At 41.0% G+C, this 23,659-nt stretch overlaps 1 protein-coding gene across 1 annotated transcript; it reads left to right on the top strand.

The window, feature by feature from the left end:
- The first annotated feature begins 13,368 nt into the window (after positions 1–13,368).
- On the top strand, positions 13,369–21,027 carry LOC141509638 (cell adhesion molecule CEACAM18-like). Its single transcript, XM_074219327.1, has 6 exons — positions 13,369–13,700; positions 14,351–14,698; positions 15,517–15,795; positions 18,771–19,046; positions 19,855–19,984; positions 20,944–21,027. Exons 1-6 carry the CDS (start codon positions 13,637–13,639, stop codon positions 20,945–20,947), a joined length of 1,101 nt encoding a protein of 366 aa, XP_074075428.1. The 5' UTR covers positions 13,369–13,636; the 3' UTR covers positions 20,948–21,027.
- Positions 21,028–23,659: the final 2,632 nt, after the last annotated feature.

Raw genomic sequence — 23,659 nt, 5'->3', positions numbered from 1 at the left:
AATCGCTGTGAGATGATACCTCATTGTTTAACCTTGCATACTTCTAAAAAAAATGATTTGAAGTATTCTTTTTAATTTGAATGTGTGTGTGTGTGTGTGTGTGTGTGTGTAACTTTAATTTCTTCATTTGAAAATTGTTCATATCTTTTGACTAATTATGAACTGGGGGGAAGGACTTGGGGAATTATAAACCTGATGCAATTCTCCATGTATTTTAGATATGAGACTTTTATCAGAACTCCCAGTGGTGAAGATTGCTGCCCAGTATTCAGCTTTCCTTCTGAATTTGGCAGCATTGATTTTATTAGTGCAAAACCTTTTTAATTTAATATAGTTCAAACTACTCATTCTGAATTTATAATGTGCTCAAATCCTTGTTTTGTCAAAGTTTTACCCTTTCCAAAGATCTGAGACTATTTCATGGTCTATTTAATAGATATGGTATCATTCTTTATGTCTAAATCCTGTATTTCTTTTGGTATAGGGCACGAGTTGTGGATCTATGCTAGTTTTTGCCATGCTATTTTCCAGTTTTCACAATGCTTTGGTCAAATAGAGAATTGTTATCCCAGAAGCTGATGTCTTTGGGTTTTTCAAATAGTAGAGTGCTGTAGTCATTGACTACAGATTCTTTTGAACCTGTCATAATCCACTGATCCATTTCTCTATTTCTTAACCAGAATCAGGCAACTTTGATGACTGCTGCTTCATAGGAGAGTTTGAAATTTGGTAAAGCAAAGCCACCTTACTTCATACCTTTTTATAACAGTTTGCTTGGTATTCTTGATCATTTGTTGCTTCAGTTGAATTTTGCAATGATTTTTTTCTAGCTGAGTCAAGTAACTATTGGGTAGTTTGAAAGGCATGGCACTGAAAAAGTAATGTAATTTGTATTTGTCATTTGCATTCTATTAGCTCAACCTAACCATGAACATTTGACATTTTCCCAGTTGGTTAGATCTGACTTTATTTGGGTGAAAAGTGCTTGATAATTGTATTCATATGGTTTCTGGTTTTGGCTTGGGAGGTACATTCCCAAGTATTTAATGTTATCTATAGTTATTTTAAATGGAATTTCTCTATTTCTTACTCTTGGGCTTTGTTATTCATATGCTGATGATTAATGTGGGTTTATTTTATCTCCTGCTGTTTTGCTAAATGTGTTCATTGTTTCAAGGAGATCTTTAAATGATTTTTCTCAGTTTCTCTAAGTATACCATCTTCTCCTCAGCAGAGAGAGAAAGTTTTGCTTCCTCATTGCCAATTCTGATTCCTTCAATTTCCTTTGCTTGTCTCAATGCTACTGCTGATGTTTCCAATAATATATATTGAATAGTAATGGTGATAATGGGCATATCTGATTACTGATTTTATTGGAAATGCTCCATTTATTTCCATTACACAGAATATTTGATGTTTTTAGATACATAGCATTTAATATTTTCATAAATTCCATTTATTCCAAATTTCTAGTGTTTTTAAGTAGAAATGGATGTTTTATCAAAGGTTTCTCAGCATCAATTGAGATAATGATATGATACCTGTTGGTTTTGCTACTAGTGTCTTAAATTATGTTGAATGTTTTCCTGAAGGTGAACCATCATTGGCTTCCTTATATAAATCTAAACTGGTGTATTACCTTAGTAATAAAGTGCTGTAACCTGATTGCTTAAATTTTATTGAAGATGTTGCATCAAATTGATCAGATATTGATAAACATTTTTCTTTATATTGTGGTTTTTCCTGTTTAGATGTCGGCACCATGTTGGTGTGAAAAAAGAAGTCAGGCAGAATGCCTTCTCATCCTAATTTTGAAAATGCTTTATCTAGAAGAAGAATTAATTTTCTATCTGGAAGAACAAACTTCTAAATCCATCTGGATGTGGAGAATGGATCTTGGAGATACAAGAAGTTATGTTAAATTGCTTTTACAGAAATGGGATAGTTAAGGTAGGTCATTTCTCATCTGTTAAACTAAGTAGGACCTATTTTGTAAATACTCATTTATTCAATGAAATTCTCCAACTTACCTCTGTACCTCTGTACCTCCTCCCAAGGAGAGCAGCAGGGCTTTCATGTTGCCGGGGCCCATGCAGCTGCATGCCATCATCTGCACATCCTCCCAAGGAGAGCACTGCAAACCCCATTTGCCTGGCAAAAAAAAAAAGATTTTCAGATAGAGATAAAGTTCTGTGCTTCCAGTCTGGATATGTAGATCACTCTGGGTCAGACTATTGGTTGTATTTGAAAAAGTCTGTATGGCTAATTTTAAATGGCATAGAAGCTAAAGCTATTCTTCTTAAAGAATCTATAGATATTAAGTCTATCTCCCCCAATCACACAATTCATAAATTTCAAAGTAAATATTTGAGCCCATTTCTGTCACTTGGTATCTCATAGTCAAACCACAAAATATCTCTGGCAACCCTCATTAGCCAATTCTATTGAGAATCAAGTTAATTGCTGCAGTCAGGTTAATGAAGCTAGTAAGTTTCATGGCTGGATTTCAGAACTACATTTTCAGAGCATTGATCATTCCAACTTCAAGAGTTTTTCCATTGAAGATGTCTCCATGAAAAGAAAGAATTGTTATTGATGGAATGGATCTGTTCTTCCCTTCACATCCTACAATCCAAGCTTTCATTTTGTTGTTGGTGTTTTTGTCTGTATATGCAGTAAGAGGCTTTGAAAACTGAGAAATCTGTGTCAACATTTGTGTGGGGTGGGTCTCCATGAAAAGAAAGAATTGTTATTGATGGAATGGATCTATTCTTCCCTTCACATCCTACAATCCAAGCTTTCATTTTGTTGTTGGTGTTTTTGTCTGTATATGCAGTAAGAGGCTTTGAAAACTGAGAAATCTGTGTCAACATTTGTGTGGGGTGGGTAACAGGCAACATCTTTAATGATATTTGTCCTGTGAAGGAATTCCAAGACATTCAGGACAGGGACTGACATTAATGTGAAAGAAAATTCTCAGCAGGGGAAGCTCAGGAAAAGCTAAAAATGTACAGATGTACATCCCCTCCAGCTCTAAATGTATGATATAGGACCTTGAGATTTAGAACTGAAAGGGTTGGAGGTGAACAAGGAAGCCAGGTTGAATGCATGTAAATGGGAGATGGTGGAAGGAGACAAGCATAGCATCATTTGTCCACCTAGACCAGAACTTGTGCATGATTATATGGGGGAAATGTTAGAAATAGACCATAAAGTCAGAGGGTAGAAAGCCACAAATGCCAGAATAAGAAATTTTAGCACTGGAAGGACCTCAGAAATTGTTAACCTCCACTTCATACCTAAACAGACATTCCTTCTGTGTCACCCTCATATCCACTCTCTGCCTAACAATATGCATTAAAGAGGATGTCTCATCTCCCGCCACCATTCCTTTGCACAAGCTGTTCCCCATAACTAGTACACTCTATTTCTTCAGTTCCTCCTGTGCCCTCCAAGGCTCTTTTTTTGGGACTACCTGCTGCAAAAGATCTTTCTGGATCCCTTCAGTTGCTAATTCTTCTCCAGTCTATTCCCAAATTGCTTTCTATGGACTTTGTTTTTACAGGGAAGAATACTACTGCTGATAGGAAGCTGACATTGAAAATAGAGATTTATGTTTGAGACTCACCTCTGATGCATGTTACTTAACCTCTCAGTGTGCCCAAGTGCCTCTTAGGACTAGAAGATGTCAACATAGGTGGAAGGAGTTCTCTGCTCTGAAAGTTCCCTATGCCAGTGAAATCCCAGGTGTCTGTCCCTATTCTTCTGTATGACTCCATATCCCACCCTCTAATAGAATGGAAGCTCCTTGAGGCCAGGGACTGGACCTTTTATGTCTTAGTAAACTAAGTGCCCAGCTCCAATGACAACACCCTAGTAGGGTCTTAATCAATGCTCCTTACAATGAACTGAGTTGCTACAGATTGAGGAAATAAGATCAATGTAATGGTAAAATACCTTAAGTCCATAATTCAGGTGAAGGTCTGGACACACATTCTTGTGCCATTCCCATTGCTCTCAACTGCTTTGTGGTTAGTGGAAGAGATGGGCAGGGATCATGGCCACAGTTTCCCCAGGTCCTCACTCCATTGGTCTCTTCATTTCCTAGAGCCCCCTTCAGAGGCTCCTGACACTCAACCCATCAAACCTGATCCCAATCCTGTCTCCTATCTCTTTGGAGCTGCGGCCATCTCCTGACCATTGCAGGATTCCTCAGTATAATCATCTTCATCAGGTTTGTGATCTCCTTTGTGATCAACAGGGAGGCATGGAAGTAAGGAAGACCTTCCCTTCATCAAGCAATTGGTGGGTATTTTAGGGGGCATGCCAAAGCAGTCCTCCTCCTGGAGTGACAGTGCCACATTTGTCTTAGAAAATTCTATAATCATTCCTCCTGAAGGTGAGCCAGAAGAAGTTTCACTTAATTATCAATGTCTTTGTCTTAGAATAACTAATCTTTTCATAAGAAAGCCCCTATGAATTTTGCTACCTTGAAACCAAGTCCCATTGCTGCATCCTAGTTCCATCTCTGAGGTAACCAAGGTAGCAAAATGCACAGTCTTCTGATCTCACTGGTTTCTACCAAGGGACAGTCCTCTCTCCTGTCATGAACAAAACAAAGTTCCCCAACCTCCTCCTGGGCCCGTAACAACTCCTTTCCTTGCTCAGATTCAGTTAGGAAGTGGGGAGAGGAACCCTCTCCTGTTTCTCCATCTCTCTCTGACTTTCCTCTCCTATCTCCTTCACAGGCAAATAATAAAAACAAACTGTTGCTGTTTCAGAGTCTAGAAGACCCAAGAGATAAATAAAAGAAAAAAGGGAAAGGGAAGAAAGGCTAGGACATTCAAAATGTAGTAGAAAAGATGTCCCAGTTGGGGAGAACCTTGGACCATGAAATTAAGGTCTGGAAAAGTCCTTAGAACTGAGACTATCAGAGTTGGGAAAGCGCTTAGATCATATTTAGTAAAACTCTTCATTCTACAGATGGGGAAATGAAGCCCAGAAATGGCCAGAATTGTCTGAGCTCTCACAGAATCAAGCTTCTGGTCTTCATCCAGAGCTGTAAGTTCTGTACCTTGAACTTAGCTGACCTCAGACCCCTTGGCCCTCCCACCAGTCTGACCTCTGATTTCCAGAGACCAACACAGGCTATCACATTGCCCTGACCATCAGCTCTCCCTCCTGCCAGAGCCCTGGCTTGTGGGTGAATTAAGGGGAGCCTCTACTCCCAGCCTCTACTTCTGCCTCCATCTCCTGGGCCAGACAGTTATGACCTCTCCTTTTGGTATCCATGGCCCCTGAAAACCAAGTCCCTGGTTTCCTCCACTCTAGGACAATGGTACTGATTTATTCTTCTTAATTCTTGTTAATATTGATGCTTATTATCTTTCTCATTCCAAACCATTCATTTGTTGGCTTTAGAATAGTTGGGATTGCTTTGGTATCTAGATTATACCAGGGAGCCACTGAGTCTCCCTTCCAAGAATGATTCTGAGAACCAGGGAAGCATTCTCCCAGGACCCTCTCCAACTGTCTGAGATTTTCTCCAGTAATTGTATAAATAGGACAATTTCTTTCTCAGCCTGGGAAAGAGGGATGTCACCTGCAATGGTTAAATGCATAATGGAAAGTCCAAGACTCTGGTCTTTCAGCACTTAGGAGATAGCATCTAGGGTGGCTAGGTGATGCAGTGGATAGAGCACCAGCCCTGGAGTCAGGAGTACCTGAGTTCAAATCCGGCCTCACACAGCTATGTGGCCTTAAGCAAGTCACTTAATCCCATTGCCTTGCAAAAAAAAAGAGACAGCATCTGACTCATAGTAGGTGCTCAAGCACCCTGCTGTTGACTTCCATTCAGATCAATCAGTCACCCATCTCAGTGTCCTCTAAGTCAAATGTTGGCAATACAAAGTCAAAAGGGAATGTGACCCTGCCCCCAAGGGGTTTACTTTATACAAGAGCTTTATGTTGGTCTATACAAACAGCTCAAAGGGAACTTGGAGGGTGGAGGCCGTTGGGAGGCTCAGCAAGATTTGATGGAGGAAGGTATGCTTGGGTTGAGGTTTGGACTCACATAGTAGGTCCATCAATTTGCCTTGAACTAGTGTATGCTGACCTCAGAATTGGGGAAGTTAGAGTTGAAATAAAACAAAAGTCTCTTCCTTCAGGGAGCTTGCCGTCTAGTTGGAGAATCTGATTGAAATATACAATAGTGGGGCAACTTGGTGGCATAATGGATAGAGCATCAACCCTGGAGTCAGGAGGACCTGAGTTCAAATCTGGTCTCAGACACTTAATACTTGCTTAGCTGTGTGACCTTGGACAAGTCACTTAACCCCATTCATTGCCTTGCAAAAAACAATATTAATTAAAAAAAGAAATATATGATGGTCAATGTCTTTCTTTTAGACATACAGACAAGATAATATGTGAGAACTGAGGGGTAGATCATTGCTGGTGGGGGGGGGGGGAAGAATCAGGGAAGGTCCCATAGAGGGAATGCCTTTTGAGAGAGTCCTTAAAGGATGTTCAGGAATTCGAAGAAAATAAAGAGAAATGTAGAAAAGAATACAAAGCATGTTCAGAAGGTCATTTGGGCTGGAATGTCAGCACTTGGTTGCCATTTTGTATTCCCCAGGACTTAGCAGAGTATCTGGCCCACAGAAGGTGTTTTAGCAGTACTCATTGGGGCATCTAGGTAGTGCAGTGGATAGAGCACCAGCCCTAGAATCAGGAGGACCTAAGTTCAAATCCCACCTCAGACATTTAATAATGACCTAGCTGTGTGATCTTAGGCAAGTCATCTAACCTCATTGCTTTGTCAATATATATATATATATATATATATACATATATTGACTGACTAGTTTTGGGGGGGGTTAGGTTTTTGCAAGGCAATGGGGTTAAGTGGCTTGCTCAGGGCCACACAGCTAGGTCATTATTAAATGTCTGAGGTCACATTGGAACTCAGGTCCTCCTGACTCCAGGGCTGGTGCTATATCCACTGTGCTACCTAGCTACCCCTTAACTGGAGAAAAACCATAAGAGATAAATCTGGGGAGGTCAATGGGAGTCAGATGTAAAGTCTTGAATGCCAGATAAAGAAATACCCACTCAACAGGAAATCTGGAACTACTGAAAATCTGTAATGGAAGAGAGCCAGAATCAGATATCCAAGAGTGGTGGGGTTTGGAAAGAGGTGGAAAATCTTCTAGGAGGCTCTCACAAGAACCCAGAGCTGCTTCTGAAGGCCAGGATAGCAATAAGGGAGTCTTGTATCTGGTCACTGAGAAGGAAGAAAGAAAGGCAAGAGGAGGGGAAAGGAGAGAAGATTCAGTGATTAAGTTTGTTGAGTCAACTACTGGATTCAGTTGGAAACATCATAATCTGAAGAACACACTTAGCAAATGTCTAAACTGAATTGAGGAATCTGTAAGTATTTAAAAATAGGAAAAAGGACTGGGTAAATACCAGAATTAATTGGGTTTGATTAAGGATATTTATTACAAGGGTTTGATTTTTCCCTTCTGGTTGTAGGAAGAAGATAGGAAGAAAAGAAAACAAATTTAATTGAAAAAATTTCTATTAAATTTTTAACAGTTTCTTGGGAGATACCGAATCGTTGGCATACCCAGACTTTTAGAGACCAGAGAATGAAATACATTTCCTCCTCCAGACTGGAAGTTGGAGGATTCCTTTAGTATAGGAGTTGGACTAGAGAACAGAGGTCCTGAGCCTTTCTGGGCCCATGGACTGTTTGAGCAGTCAGACTGGAGAAGGCTGTGGACTCTTCTCTGAGCTGTTTTTAAATAACTGATTTAAATAATTTAATAATAATTTAAATAACTGGATTTCAGTTAGGGGTTAATGAAAACAAAGTTGGCTTGTTTTCCCCCATAAAAGTTCATGGACTCTTTAACTATCTCAAGGAAGGTTGTGGACTTCAAGCTAAAAACCCCAGGAAACAGAGTGAAATACAACGGGAGTCAATCAATTAATATGCATTTCCAGGGACTCTGTTTTTTTCCTATTTGTGGGGCTTAAAGGCAACAACAGTACCTGCCATCAAGAAGCTTACATTCTAATAGAGGTGACCTCCATGAGAAGGATGAAGGCCTCAGACTAAAACACCCATCACCTTTCCTATCATGCTTCTTCCTCCCTCCCCCACCCCATTTCCACGGATTCCATAGCCTTCTTTGGAACTAAAGCAGAAAAATAGCACCATGAATAGAGGCTGGACATGAAATCAGGAAGATGTCCCAGGCATTTGTGAATTGTATGACCCTGAGCAGATTATTTCCCCTCCAGCAGCCTCAGTTTCTTCATCTGTAAATTATGGAACTAAAGCAGAAAAATAGCACCATGAGTAGAGGCTAGATGTGAAATCAGGAAGATGTCCCAGGCATTTGTGAACTGTGTGATCCTGAGAAAGTCATTTCCCTTCCAGCTGCCTCAATTTCTTCATCTGTAAATTAGGGATAATAACAATACCTACCTCCCAAAATAGTTGTGAGAACAGAATGTAAACTTCTTTGCAAACCTTTAAGGTTCTAGATATTCATATACTATAACTATTTTTTCCTGACTCTCTCAATTTTCCCATCAGTTTTTCTCTAATGGACATATTATAATCCCTGGGATCTTTGAATTTATGCAATGTTAGACTACTAGATTCCTCTGCATCTGCATGATTTGTGTTTAATCTGTTCCATTGGTCAAGTTCTCTGTTTTTGAGCCCATGCTAAACTGCTTTGCAGAATCATTTGTGATCTAGTACTACCACACTGCCTTATTTCTTCACTTTTTTAATTATTTCCCTTGAGATTGTTGACCTTTTGTGCCCCCAAAGGAATGTTATTTTATAGCTCTGTAAAATAATCTTGCAAAAGTTTGATAGGTGGAATACTGAATAAGCAAATAAGCAAAAAAAGATGCTATTGTCATTTTTAATATTTTAATATTATTGAATATGGATATTTATTATCATATTTTAATAACTCAACCTACCCCAGTGGTCAACTCGGCTTCCTGATCTTCCATCCCCTTCTCTATATCATATCCCAATATCCCAGGTTTTGGGTCCACATCATCTTTCACATGGATTATTGTAATAACCTACTATTTAGTTTTCCTACATTCAGGCTTTCTCCTCTCTAGCCCTACCACCAGGAAGCTGTCAATCAAAATTCTTAAAGTTTGGGACTGGAAGGCCTATTATGGGTCAAAGATTGTGCTAAGCACTTAACAAATATTTCATCTAATTCTAATTAACAATCCTCAGGAAAAAAAATAAAAAAACAACCCTCAGAAGTAAGTGTTGTTATGAATCCCATTTTATAATTGGGGAAACTAAGGTAAACAGAGGTTAAGTGACTTACCAAAGGTCACATAGCAATTGTGTCTGAAGCTGGGTTTGAACTCAGGTCTTCCCAATTCTAGGTAAGCACTCTACCCAATGTGCCACCCAGTTGCTTCTGGGAGTCAAAAAGGTTCAGTGTCTTCTAAAGTAAATTACGGTCTCCTACATTGGTCATTTAAAGTTCATTCTGGCTCTAGGATACTTTTTTCCATCTCCTTCTCCTACCTCCATGACTTTGCTCAAGCAATTCCCCGAAACCATCCCTTTTTACCTCTGCCCCTTGGTATCTCTGGCTTCTCTCAAGGTCATTTCAAGTGTCATCTCCTATAAAAGTCCTCTCGGGTCACTCCAGTTACTAGGATCCTCCCAAATAACTACGCCTTTTTGATTTTTTTGGTATTTATTGATCTGTATAACTAATCTGTAATCTGTTGTTTTTCTACAATAAAATAAAATTTCATTAAGGACCAAGACTTGTTTTGATTTCTCTTTGTGGTTCCAACATTCACCTGGTTTTTGATGAATGCTTAATAAATGATTGCTGAGTCAATGAATGAATGAAATTAGAACCTAAATCAGTAGAAATCCAGGAACCCCCAGGAACTTCTGGACAGCAACATCTCCATCAGAGCTGGGCATCCACTCTTTGACTTCTTGCGTGACAGTACCATGATTTGAATGTGGACCATCCATCTCCAAGTTCATTTTGTCCTTTCAAAGATCATTCAAGTTCGATAGGATCTCAAAGTCCCTCTATTATGGGAGCCCAAATACCTCGAAAGAAACTGAGACTAAGAGAAAAGAAAGGTTACCCAAAAACTGCACTGATTTGTGAGAAAACAACTGAGTTCCTACCCAATCCCCTTGAATGTAGGGGATCAGAGGAGAGAAAGACTACAGATCCAAAGCTGGAAGAACCTCAGAGGTTGTTTTAGTCCAGCTCTCTTATTTTTCAGAGGAGGAAACTGAGACCCATGAAAGGCCCTTAGGACCATAGAATCTGTGCTGGGAGGGACCTCAAAAGCCATTTCCATCAATATAAATATAGAGAAACTGAGGCCCAGGATGAGATAGAAACTTACCCAATGTCACACAGGAAGTAAGCTTGAGTGTCAGCTTTCAATTTTGATGTTCTCTGATACCACACCTAGCTTCCATTCCACAGGAGTAGCCTACCTCTCTGGGCTCTAGATCCAGTCACTCATCACCAGACACCTGATATCCTTAGGCATCTCAATCTCAATATTTATTGACCAAGCATTTCTTGGACCCCTACTGTGTTCTGGCTCTGTCCTGGGTCCTGAAATAGCCAAAGGAAAACAGCTCTTGTTCTGAAGAAGCTGAAGACAGCATGTGTGCCCGTGTGTGTGTGTGTGTGTGTGTGTGTAGATGTGTATATTGCACATATACTGGGTATGCTTATGCATGCACAAGATGAGACTCAGGTTTCAGCCAAGTTTTTTAGACAGAGATGTTAGGTGACATGCCCAGGGTCACAGACCTAATAAAAGATGAATCCAGGCTTTAAAATTATCACTTATCTTTAAATCTCAAATCACAATAATGATAACATAGTCTCTAGGATGCTCCTATTCATAATCAGTCCCCTATAGGCACAGTGGATAAATCATTAGACTTGGGTCAAGAAGATCTAAATTCAAATTCTGCTTCAGACACTCATTGGCTGTGTGAGGTCACTTAACCTTTGCTTGTGCTCATTTCCTCAACTGTAAAATATTGTGAGGATCAAATATGAAAAAATCTGGAAAAGAAGATGGAAGAAAGAAAGACAGAAAGACCAAGAGAAAGAAAGAAAGAAAGAAAGAAAGAGACAAAGAAAGAAAGAAACAAAGAAAGAAAGAAAAGGACAAAGAAAGAAAGAAAGAAAGAAAGAGACAAAGAAAGAAAAGGACAAAGAAAGAAAGAAAAGGACAAAGAAAGAAAGAAAGAAAGAAAGAGACAAAGAAAGAAAGAAAAGGACAAAGAAAGAAAGAAAAGGACAAAGAAAGAAAGAAAGAAAGAGACAAAGAAAGAAAGAAAAGGACAAAGAAAGAAAGAAAAGGACAAAGAAAGAAAGAAAGAAAGAAAGAGACAAAGAAAGAAAGAAAAGGACAAAGAAAGAAAGAAAAGGACAAAGAAAGAAAGAAAGAAAGAGACAAAGAAAGAAAGAAAAGGACAAAGAAAGAAAGAAAAGGACAAAGAAAAAAGAAAGAAAGAGACAAAGAAAGAGACAAAGAAAGAATGAGAGAAAGAAAAAATGAAAGACCAAGACAAAGGAAGGAAGGAAGGAAGGAAGGAGAAAGAAAGAAAGACAGACAGATGAAAGAAAGAGACACATGAAAAAGAGAGAAAGACAGATGAAAGAAAGAGAAAGACAGACAGATGAAAGAAAGAGAAAGAAAGACAGACAGCCAAGAGAAAGAGAAAGAAAGACAGATGAAAGAAAAAGAAAGACAGACAGCCAAAAGAAAGAGAAAGAAAGACAGATGAAAGAAAGAGAAAGAAAGACAGACAGCCAAAAGAAAGACAAAGAAAGAGAGGGGGGGGAGGAAAAAAGGAAGGAAGGAACAGAGAAAATAAGCAGGGTGCCTGGCACAAAGTAGTTGTGAGCTGATCTGTTGATGGGTCTATCTTTTCTATCTCATACCTGAGCAGATGTCTTCTAGCCCCACACTTCTCCATACTTTCCACAAGAAAGGTGAAAAGGATTTTGTCAAATTCTTTGCTAAATTCCAGATGAGCTCTCTGGGCATCATTCTCCTGATAGACCATTTAAGTATAAGAAAACAAAATGCTCCCTGTTGCTCTTTTGGGGCTGGGGTCATCTTGGCACTTGGTGCTGGCTGCTCCCCTTTCTAAATGTTCATGTACCATCCCTTTAGTAAGATGTTCAAAGTTTTACAAGGACTTGCTCTCAAACTTCTTTGAAATGTGGACATTCATTCATCCTGAAGTTGCTCTCCCTTCCTCCATAATCACAAAATCATAGAATTTGGCAATCCCATCAGGAGCTCTCTCACCTCTCTTTGTCTCCTTGGCTTAGCACAGGACATCATACAGAGTATATAGAGTGAGGTCTTCCTCACTCCAGAACTAGAATTCTACCCTCTGAGCCACCCAGCTACAATTTCAAATCCAATCTTTTCCATATAACACTTCAAATACTGTAAAGTAATGATCATGCCGCCCCTCCCAGAGTCTTTTCCTCTTGAGGCGAAATACTCTTATACAGTAGGAATTAATGGTTCTCCTCCTTGACTCCATTCTCTGGACTCTTTCCAGCTGATCCATGTCCTTCTTAAGCAGTCGGATGCTGAACTGAACACAGTACTCTAGGGAAGTCTAACGAAGGCAGCACACAGTAAGACCTAAACCTTCCTATTCCTGGAAGCTACCATGCTCCTAATGTAATCCATGAGCTCTTTTGGCTGCCCACAATGCCCTGCTCTCTCATATTGTATTTGCCGCCCACATAAAAAGAATTAAAAACAATCCAAGGGGCAGCTAGGTGGCACAGTGGATAGAGCACCAGCCCTGGAGTCAAGAGGACCTGAGTTCAAATCCAACCTCAGACATTTATTAATTACCTAGCTGTGTGACCTTGGGCAAATCACTTAACTCTATTGCTTTGCAAAAACAACAGCAACGACAAAAAACCTAGACTAACTCCTATTTAACCATGACTCCCCTTCATCGCCTTTGTGGAATTAATTTTTTAATACAAAAGCACATTGTCCTCAGTTTCCCTATCTATGAAATGCAAATGTGCACTATGTTCTTCCCAAGAGTGTTGTGGGGAAATGTGAATGCATTAAAGAAATGAGTATTCTTGCTATCATTAGGAAAACAAGTCCCCACTTTACAAGGACTCCAGCCTCACCCTGCCTGGGCCAAAGTCCCTGTCTATTCATGTGACTTGGAAGAACGAATAGCAATCAGGGTGGGGAGACAATTCAGTGTTTTAGAAGTGGGGCAAGGGAGTCAGAGACAGAGACAGGGGGCGGGGAAAGGCAAGCAAAGGGGGAGAAAAAGGCAGACAGTGCAAACAGAAACCCACAAATAAAGACAAATGCGGAGAGAAAAGCAGAGAAAAACAGAGGGAGGAGGAAGAAGATAAGGAGACACACAGCAGTTGCCAGAGCCAGGAGACACATAAGATTGGGTGAGGACAGATTACAGTAAGACTTAGCCTCTGGCATTAACTCAGGATCAAGACCTGTCAGCCTGCATCTTCTCAGGAAAAACAGGACAGTTTTCAGACCTGCAGTGGTTCACATGGAGCTTTTCTCAGACTCTCTCCTCAGGGTCAGCAGCCACTTCAAGAGGCTCCTGCTCACAGGTGAGAAGATTAGATGGAAACAGGGGTGGAGGGGGGACCAGGGAAGAATGGGAAAGTGTCTGAGTTCATTGTCTCAGATTTGGCCAAGACAAACTTCTGACTTGGAGACCTTCACAAGATTGCCACCTCTGGCCCAAACATGAACACCCAAGAACGTTCATTTTTCTTGATTTCACATCTATGATTTCCCTAGGATTGGTTACTCCCATTGAGGAAACTGTCCCTGCCAGTGTAGACTAGTAAGTCTTTTTTCTGAAGTCTCACAGAGTTTTCCAGGACACTAAAATGTTAAAGTGATCTATCCAGAGTCATCCAGCCAGGATATATATTAGAGGAGACACTTGAACTGGTTTCCTTTCTTTGAATTAGTTCTTCATCCATTTCTGCACAGTGTGGCTCAGACTCTCATGTAAATATAAAAATATTTTTTTAATGTTCATCAAGAGAATTTCAGAGCTTGAAGTGATCTCAAAATATAGAAATAGGACCAGAAGGAATTTTAGAATATAGAATGTCAAAGCTGACTATACCAGGGTGGCTGACAATCACAACCCAATACACATTTACAAAGACAAAATCACATATTCAAGACTGTCTTGAACAGGGGACTAGAAGTTACTAACCAATATCATGCCTTCCTTCTCCCCTAGTCAACCTGATAGTCTTCACAGCAACTGCTGAACTGATCCTTGTCCCTGAAGAACTGGATAAATTGGAAGGCAATACCCTCCATTGGCGGATCTATGGAGCTCCCACCGGTGATGTCAATTATACATGGTATCGGGGGAGTGTATCTGTCGAATCAAACATGATTCTTTCATATACCTCCTCTCCTCCAAGCTGGAATCTTGGCCCTGCCTATACAGGCCGGGAGAATACTACGTTGCAAGGTTTCCTAAGCATCACTGTATTAGAGCTCAGGGACACTGGAAATTACACAGTAGTAGTGACCAACAACGAGGGATCTGAGGAAACCACTGGATATCTCCATGTCTGGGGTAAGCCAGGTTCCTCCCCTGTCTCCCTAGCAAGGACAATCACAACATCTGAGAGTTAGAGGCTATCTTGTGCCTCTGAGTTCCCATAACTGAAATTGGGGTTTAAAGTCTCTGTTTGGATGCCTTCAGGAATGGAGACTTCACTACCCCTCTAAGATGCTTATCTCATAGTTAGATGATTAGGTTAGTTGAAGTTGATTGAAAGCTCTAGCCCTGGCATTTTTTGGGCCTCACTCTTAAGAATATGGTTGAGTGAGAGAAGATGGTGGATTTTGGGTAACCAGGCTTCCTTGGGGAAAATGATCCCTGGCAATAATAGGAACCAAAGAGGAAGGATCATGTCCCTTCCACCTCCCAAAAGTGGGAAGAGAGGGAGCAAAGAACAAAAATGGAGCAGTCATTCAGAGTGAGGAGAGGCTGAAGATCCTGGAGTTGTTTATGGTGGAGAGAGCTGGGGAAGAGGGAGAAGCCCCTTTGGGCTTAGCCGGAGAGGTTTGAATGGGGAACAATGAGGGGGGTGGGGGATCTTTCCTGATGCCCTCATTGTTGGTGCCTTCATCCTTTTGAAATTACCTTAGGTTTCCTCAGTGGTCTGAATTTTAGATTCCCTAGGAGAATGTAAGCAACCTGAGGGAATGGACCTTGGACTTTTTTATCTTTTGTTCCTAGTTCTTTCCAAGGATACTTATAAGTCTGACTTTGAGTCCCCTCACCTTGCCATCCTGGCATCTGATGGGGGGGAGGGAAGCTGCCATTTGGCCTGGGTCTAGAGAAGCCAGGCCCCCATCTCTTCATCCCCCTCTGCCTTGTTCCCCCAGAGAAGCTGTTGCAACCTGAAATCACTGTAAACCAGACCATCATAGTAGAGTATGTGGACACTGTAAGCTTCACCTGCCATCCCAAGAACACTGGCAACTTCCAGATTCGGTGGTACCTCAACTATGACCTAGTGTCTGAAGGATATCAGTGGACTCTGTCCTCAGATAACAGAATCCTCACTGGCTGGGTCAAAAACTTGCAAAGTGGGCCTTATTTCTGTGAAGTGTCCAATCCAGTCACCTCAGCAAGGAGCAACCTTCTGAACCTGCAAATATACTGTAAGGAACCCAGAGCACCCATGCTCTCTCTGACCCTCAATTCTCCTGCAATGGGGAAGGTGTAAGACATAGGCGGGGCCATTGGGAGAGTTACCAGAAGGATCGGGATCACAGATTCAGACTGTCAAAGCTGGGAGGGTCCTTAGAAGAGGGGATTCAGAGCTAGGAGGGACCTTAGAACAGGGGATGTGAGAACTGGAGGTCCCTTAGGACAGAGGATGTCAGAGCTGGGAGGGCCCTTAGAACAGGGGATGTTAAGACTAGGAGTGGGCTTAGAATAGGGAAGATCAGAGCTGGGGGAGCATTAGAACAACAGTTAACTTATTAAGTTCCTACTTTGTGTCTGGTGCCAGGGATTCATATATGAGAGGGAGGTCATCCTTTGTCTACGTTCTACCACATAGAATTTTCTTCTTCAGAGGGAACATCAGTAAGACAACTTAGACCACAGAAGTTCAGAAGGGAGGGAGAGCTTCAAAATTGAATTGATCTAGACGCTAGTCCTGATTTACTAATTAGCTGTGTGACCTTGGGCAAGTCCCTTCATTTTCTGAATCTCACCTTTTCCTCACCACAAACCTGGGAGGTAGGGGTTATCCCATTTACAACTGAGAAAACTGAGGCAGCAGAGGTTAAGTGTCTTTCCCAAGTTCACCCTGCAAGAAAGTATCTGAGGCTGGATTTGACCTGGGATCTTCCTGACTCCAAGACAAGAGTTCTATCTACTGAGTCATATTAACCTAAATCATCAAAAGTAATTCAGGAGAGTCCTCAGTAATTTTTGAGAATGAAAAGGAATTCTGAGATCAAGCAGGTTGAGAACCACCTCCTAGAGCATTGAGAAGTTTAGAGTTCCAGGCTCCTTCAGACCAGCTTTCGGGAGGTCTTCTTAACTCCCCCCATCAGCCCTTCCCACAGATAATCCATTGCCAAGTCTCATCTACTCTCCCACTGCACCTTCCCCTTCTCTCCCTGTGTAAGACTACAGCTCCCAGCTCATGCTCTTGTTGGCCTTGGCTACCATTGCTGTGGTACACAGTCAATCAGTCAATAAACACTGATTAGGCTCCAACTGTATGCCAACTCTGTGCTGTCAAACCAGATGTAACCATGTGATTCCAGTGTTCAAGGTATTTCATGGCTCCCTAATTCCTCTGTTCAGTCTTCTGAAGTCTTCAGCTTCTAGAGCCAGTCTTCCTTTCCAGACTGCACTCATTCCAACCGAATACTCTACTTCCCCATCCAATCTACTCCTCCATATCTTACTCAGACTATCTCATCACCATGCCCCAAAGCACTTCCCCCACACCTTCACCTCTGGGAGACAGAAGTCTCAGCACAGGGGCGACTAAGTGATGCACTGGATAGAGCACCAGCCCTGGAGTCAGGAGTACCTGAGTTCAAATCCAGTCTCAGACACTTAATAATGACCTAGCTGTGTGGCCTTGGGCAAGCCACTTAACCCCATTGCCTTAAAAAAAGTCTCAGCACAGGGTTTATTTACTTCCTGCATAAATCCTTAGCTGAAGGAGCAGCTAGGTGGGGTGGTGGAGCCAGGAGGAACTGAGTTTAAGTCAGACCTCAGACACTTAAAAATTACCTAGCTGTATGACCTTGGTCACTTAACTTGGTCATTTAACTTGGTCACTTAACTCCATTGCCTTGTAAAAACTTCCTTAGCTGATCCCCTCCACCACCACCCCCAAGACATTACTTTGCTACAGTTTTTATATTACATATGCTTTGCATAGTTTGTATTTGCTGAACAGCATGATCCAGGAAAAAGAGAATCAGCCTTGGAGTCAAGAACTAGCTATAGTCCATCAGCGTAACCCTCAGTAGGGTCTTAAATCTCCCTGAGTCTTAAAAGTCTGAGCTAAAATGATGACACGACTGAGTAGGTGGTGACCTGCACTGATGGAAGGAGTTTCCTCATTAGAAGCTCTCTAATGCCAAGGAAATGACAGATCCAAGCCATTACATATTTCCATCATTTGCTAATCTGTGGGTGTACTGGCTACACCCACACAAGGTCCTGGAGGGCAGGAACAATTGAATTTTTCCTTTTTGTATGCCAGTCAGGCATGCATAGAGGAGGTGCTTAATAAAGTTTATGGGAATGAGGAATAGTCTATAAAATAAATGAATGCATGAATGAGTGATGAAGGAATGAATGTATGAGTGCATGAATAAATAAATTAATGTGCATGAATGAATAAGTGAATGGGTACATGAGTGCACGAATGAATAAATGATGAAATGAATGAGTGCTTGAGTGCATTTAAATGAATGCATGCATGTGTGAATGAATGAATGAGAGAGTAAATGAATGCACTTGAAACCATGGATACATCAATGAATGAGTGTATGAATATATGTGTGATGAAATGAATGAGCACATGAATGCATTTGAACAAATGTGTGTATGCGTAAATGAATGAATGAACGAGTGATTGAATTAATGCATGTGTGCAAGAATAAATGAATAAGTGCTTGAGTGCATGGCTGAATGAGAGTAAGTGAATCACTTAATAATTACCTAGCCGTGTGGCCTTGGGCAAGCCACTTAACCCCACTGCCTTGCAAAAAAAACTAAAAAAAAAAAAAGAGTAAGTGAATCTACTTGAATGTAGAGGTGCATCAATGAATGAGTGTATGAATGAATGAGCAATGAAATGAATGAGGACATGAATGCATATGAATGAATGCATGCATGTGCGAATGAATGAATATGTAAATGAATAAATAAATAAGATACATGAATGCACTTGAATGCACAGGTGCATCAATGAATGAATGTTTGAATGAATGCAAGTGTGAGAGAATGAGTGAATAAATGAATGAGACTCCATGAATGCATTTGAATGAATGCGAGCAAGTGTGCATGAATGAAGGAGGAGGAGTTGGAGTAGACCTTAAAGGACAGAGGAGGGAAAGGGGCCATAAACTAACATCTTTCCTTTCTGTCATCCCAGATGGACCAGATTCCATAGTTATGTCTTCCTCTCCTCTTGTCATCCTGAGCACCATCAATGCTAGGTTGGGCTCCAGGGTAGATATGTACTGCAAGACAGTATCACAGCCCCCATGCCTGTACCAATGGCTGCATAATGGCACTGACTTGTACACCACCACTAGCACCTTAACAATCCATTCCATGTCCTGGAGATATGTGGGCACCTACAGTTGCATTGCAGAAAATCCCAAGACCCAAGTGCTTCTCTATTCAAATGTAACCCTCACTGCTTATGGTAAGTTTTCCTGAAAAATGTCATCTCCTCTGCTGCCTTGGGGATGGAGGGTCATGAGGGGGATGATCTCGGTAACTGGACCATGTAATGAATTCACTAACAGGAAGGACAGAATTTCCCTCAATCAACTGGAATGGGAAGATCCCTTCCATTTGGTCCCCTTAATCCAGTTGAGGCAGAAAGAGAAAGAAAAAAGGAAGGAACGACACAAGAAATCAGAGAACAGATAAGAAAGTTAGGGGAAGGGAGGTCACAAAATGAAAAATAATCAATTAGATAGTCCTAATGAAACCCAAGAGAGGGGGACTCACCTGATGTAAAGACAGTCCTTGTCATTCTGAGGGATGACATTTCTTGTTCTAAGACCCCACCCAGCTCTGACATTCTATGATTTTTACACCTTAGCAGTCATACCTGAGACTGGCTCTGTCCCTCCTATCTGCCTAACTCCATAAGAATTTATTAAACATCCCTTTGCATGCTCTGTCCATGGAGATACAACCAAAAGTCAGCCCACCTCTCCCCCACCCACCCAAGCTCCCATCCTCAGAGGCAATTTAGCAGTCACTCAGAAATCCTGAGGAAGAAGAGGAACATTAGGAAATCCCCTTCCCACATTAGGCAGAGCCTTGGCTAGAGTGGACTCCCTTGAATCCTGGGGCATCAGCAGTCCCCCTGGGCACTCCCTCCCACTCCCAGGGCAGGATCGTCTAATGTCCACACTGAGAGAGTCCCCTGGGATGAGAGTGCCAGGGAAAGCTTCTCAGAAGACAACATCTGACTCCCTCTTTCCCTTTTTTGCATCTAGAGTTCCCACCTCACAAGAGCAATCCTTCCTTCACCCTCTACCAAGGACATGTCATCCTTCTCAGCATTGGCATCAGCCTGGGCCTGCTGACCCTCATAGTAGCCTTCATCTTTTACCTGATCTCCAAAAGGTACTGTATCATGCTAGGCTGGTGGGAGGCAGCAGGGGTGGAAGTGGGAGGCAGATAGGAACAAGAGCAGAAGGCTCTTCCATCTTCTGAGAAATCCATCACCAATGCCAGACTCGTCTGTCATGTGCAGAGCTCACCATCTGTCTTCTCATATGGCACCTGGACATCCTATAGAGATCACCCTTCTCATTGCCACCCATAATTCAGCCAGCCTTCCTCTCTGAGTCTCACACTTCTCCCTTCTTGTACCCCATGGTCTAGTCTAGCTGGATGCTGACCTGCCCACCTCCTTCTTGTCTGTACTGCCCTCTTCACCTCTCATTCCATCATTCTCTGGATCTGAAATTCAATTCAATTCTATTCAACAACCATTACAAAGTTGATCGACCTGCAACAGTAGACACTAGGTCCATGCTGGGCTCCAAGGATACAGACAAAAACTAGTCTGATTTCAAGGAGCTTCCATTCAATTAGGAGAAGCAATATGAACTCATTTATTAGATTGCAGAAATATTTGCAAAGTTAATACAAGCTAATTGGGGAGGGAGGAGACACTAGTGGGTGAAGGGTGAGTCAACTCAGAAAAGTCTCCTGTGGAAGCTGAATTCTAAAGGAAGCTAGGGGTTCCAAGTGGTCAAATAGAGGAAGACAGACATTAAAGCTTGGGGACAGCCTATACCCAGAGGTAAGATAGGATATGAATGTAGGAGAAATACAAGTAGTCAATTTGATTGGAGCATAGAAGGCAAATCTGGCAATGAGGTGGTAGATAGATTAGGAAGGGAATGGAACAACCAAATCAGTGGCAAAGGTGTGAGAGATATGGGTTTGCATCCCATCCCATCACTGGACCTACAGGTCATGGGGTGTAGCCAAGGCAACCATTATTGGTCTCAGTCTCCCCAAAGGGTTCCTTCCCACTAGGCCAGATACTAATCTTATGCCATCTTCCTTCACAGGTGACTGAAGTTGAGAAGAGAAGCCTAACAAGTTGTGGGGGAGGTGGGGGAACAGCATTACAACTTCAATAAACACAAAGAATGTCATCCCTTTGGTCTGGACATCACAAATAATTTCTCTGGGGAGTTGAAGGGAGAAAGTCACAGACTGGGAGAACTTAGAACAGGGGATGTTAGAACTGGAAGGGTCTTGGAATAGAGGATGTCAGAGCTGGAGGGGTCTTGGAACAGGAAATGTCCGAGTTGGAGGGGTCTTGGAGCAGAGGATGTCAGAAGTAGGAGGGACCTTATAACATGATATCAGAGCTGGAGGGGTCTTGGAGCAGGGGATGTCAAAGCTGGAAGGGTCTTGGAAAAGAGAATGTCAAAGCTGGGAGGGGCCTAAAAACAGGGGATGTCAGAGTGGGAAGATCTTCAGAAAATGAAGTGTTAGGGCTTTAGAAAAGAAAATGTCAAACTAGGATAGGCCATAGAACAGGGAATGTCAGGGTTGGGGTGGGGGATAGAACAGGAAGAATTTTTTGCAAGAGAAGGGCAGAGATAGGAGAGTTTTGTTAAATGAGCAATGCAAAGAAATAGAAGAAAACAATAGAAAAGGAAAGGCAGACTTCTTCAGGAAAATTTGAAATATCCAGGGAAAGTTTCATACAAAAATGTGCATGATAAAAGGCAAAAATGGTAGGGACTTAATAGAAGGAGAAGAGATTAAAAAGAGACAGCAAGAATACATCAAAGAACTACGCAAGAAACATCTTAATATCATCAATAACCTTGATGGTGTGGTGACTGATCTAGAAACAGACATTCTGGAGAAGGAAGTTAAGTGAACCTTAGGAAGCACTGCTAAAAATAAAGGTAGTGGAGGTAATGGAATTCCAGATGAGCTATTTTAAACCATAAAAGATGATGCTGTTAAAGGGTTGCACTCAGTATGTCAAAAATAATGAGAAAAAATCAACAGGGGTCACTGGATTAAAAAAATCAGTTTACATTCCAATCGTAAAGATGGGCAATGCCAAAGAATACAATTACCAAACAATTTCATTTCACAAGCCAACATAGTTATATTTAAGATTTCTACAAGCTAATTCTCAGGTGCACAACAATCTAAGACAATACTGAAGGACTCATGATGAAAAATGATATCCATCTCCAGAGAAAGAAATAATGAAATCTGAAGGAAAATCGAAATATATTATCTTTCACTTTATTTTTCTTGAGTTTTTTAGTCTATATTTCCTTTCACAATATTACTCACATGGAAATGTGTTTTGCATGACTGAATATATATAACCTATATCATACTGATTGCTCTTTCAAAAACAGAGTAAAGGGGAAAAGGGACAGGAGAGAATTTGGAACTCAGAAATTTTGAAAAAGTGAATGCTAAAAATGACCTTACTGTAATTGGGGAAATAAAAATATTAAATTTTTTTAAAATATTCTGCAAAAGGGACTTCAGCAATATGTGAACCAAGAATTACCAGAAGAACAGGCTGGTTTTTGAAGAAGACGAGGAACTAGAGACCAAATTGCTAACATTTGCTGAATTGTATAGAAAGTTCTGGGAGTTCCAAAAAAATATCTACTTCCACTTCATTGACTACACTAATACCTTGACTGTATGGATCACAACAAAATGTGACAAATCATCAAAGAGATGGGATTACCAGATCATTTTATTTGACTCCTGAGGAATCTGTATGCAAGTCAAGAAGCATAAAACAACTGGTTGGTTTAAGATTGGAAAAGGAATTATGATAAGGTTGTTTATTGTCACCTTATTTATTTAACTTATATGCAGTACATCATGTGAAATACCAAACTCCATGAATCAAAAGTCAGAATTAGGGTTTCTGGGAGAAAAGCATCAGCAAAATCAGATATGCAGATGATATGATTCTAATGGCAGAAAGCAAAAAGGAATTAAGAACTTTATTGATGAGACTGAAAGAGGAGAGAGTAAAAGCTGGCTTAACATCAAAAAAACCCTAAGATCATAGAAATTGATCCCCATCACTTCCTGGCAAAGAGAGGGAGATAAAATGAAAGCAGTGTGAAATTTTATATTGTTAGGCTCAAAAATCGCTGCAGATGGTGTGCATCTGCACTGCATCTGCAGCTATGAAATTAAAAGATGCTTCTCCTTGGAAGAAAAGCTATGGCAAATTTGGATAACATACTAAAAACCAAGGCATCACCTTGCCGACATGATGAATTTAGTCAAAACTATGGTTTTTTCCAGTAAAAATATATGGTTGTGGAAATTGTACTGTAAGGAAAATTGAGAGCTGCAGAATGGACACTTTTGAATTAGACTTTTGAGAGTCCCTAGGACAGCAAGGAGATCAAATCAGTCAATATTTATTGAAATTATTTGTCTATTAGAAGAGCAAAATAATGAAGCTGAAGCTAAGATACTTTGGTTAAATAATGAGAAGATAGGAGTCTCGACAAAACACCCTGATGTTTGGAATGATTGAAGGCGAAAAGAAAAGTGAATGGCAGAGGATGAGAAGGATGGATTGCGATGGAAGCAATGAACATGAGGTGGATAGACATCAAGAGAGAAAGAAGACTTAAAGGCCTGGTATGCTATGGGCTGTGGTCATGAAGAGTTGGACACACAGCTGTATGACTGAACCATAAAATGTTCTGAGCACTGTGCTAAGTACCAGAGATAGAAAAGCAAATTGATCTTTTCCCTCAAAAAGCT

Source organism: Macrotis lagotis, chromosome 1 (genome assembly GCF_037893015.1).
Source record: "Macrotis lagotis isolate mMagLag1 chromosome 1, bilby.v1.9.chrom.fasta, whole genome shotgun sequence".
In the NCBI taxonomy this organism is placed as follows: Eukaryota; Metazoa; Chordata; class Mammalia; order Peramelemorphia; family Peramelidae; genus Macrotis; species Macrotis lagotis.
Note: the sequence above shows the minus strand (reverse complement) of the source record. Positions and strands in the feature narration are given on the sequence as shown.

Bases quoted from the DNA above. Each gene is read 5' to 3' on its own strand.
- LOC141509638 (XM_074219327.1), top strand. From the start codon at position 13,637: ATGGAGCTTTTCTCAGACTCTCTCCTCAGGGTCAGCAGCCACTTCAAG. The intron at 14,699-15,516 runs GTAAGCCAGGTT...TTGTTCCCCCAG, and splicing joins TGGATATCTCCATGTCTGGG to AGAAGCTGTTGCAACCTGAA. The intron at 19,047-19,854 runs GTAAGTTTTCCT...TTTTGCATCTAG, and splicing joins TGTAACCCTCACTGCTTATG to AGTTCCCACCTCACAAGAGC.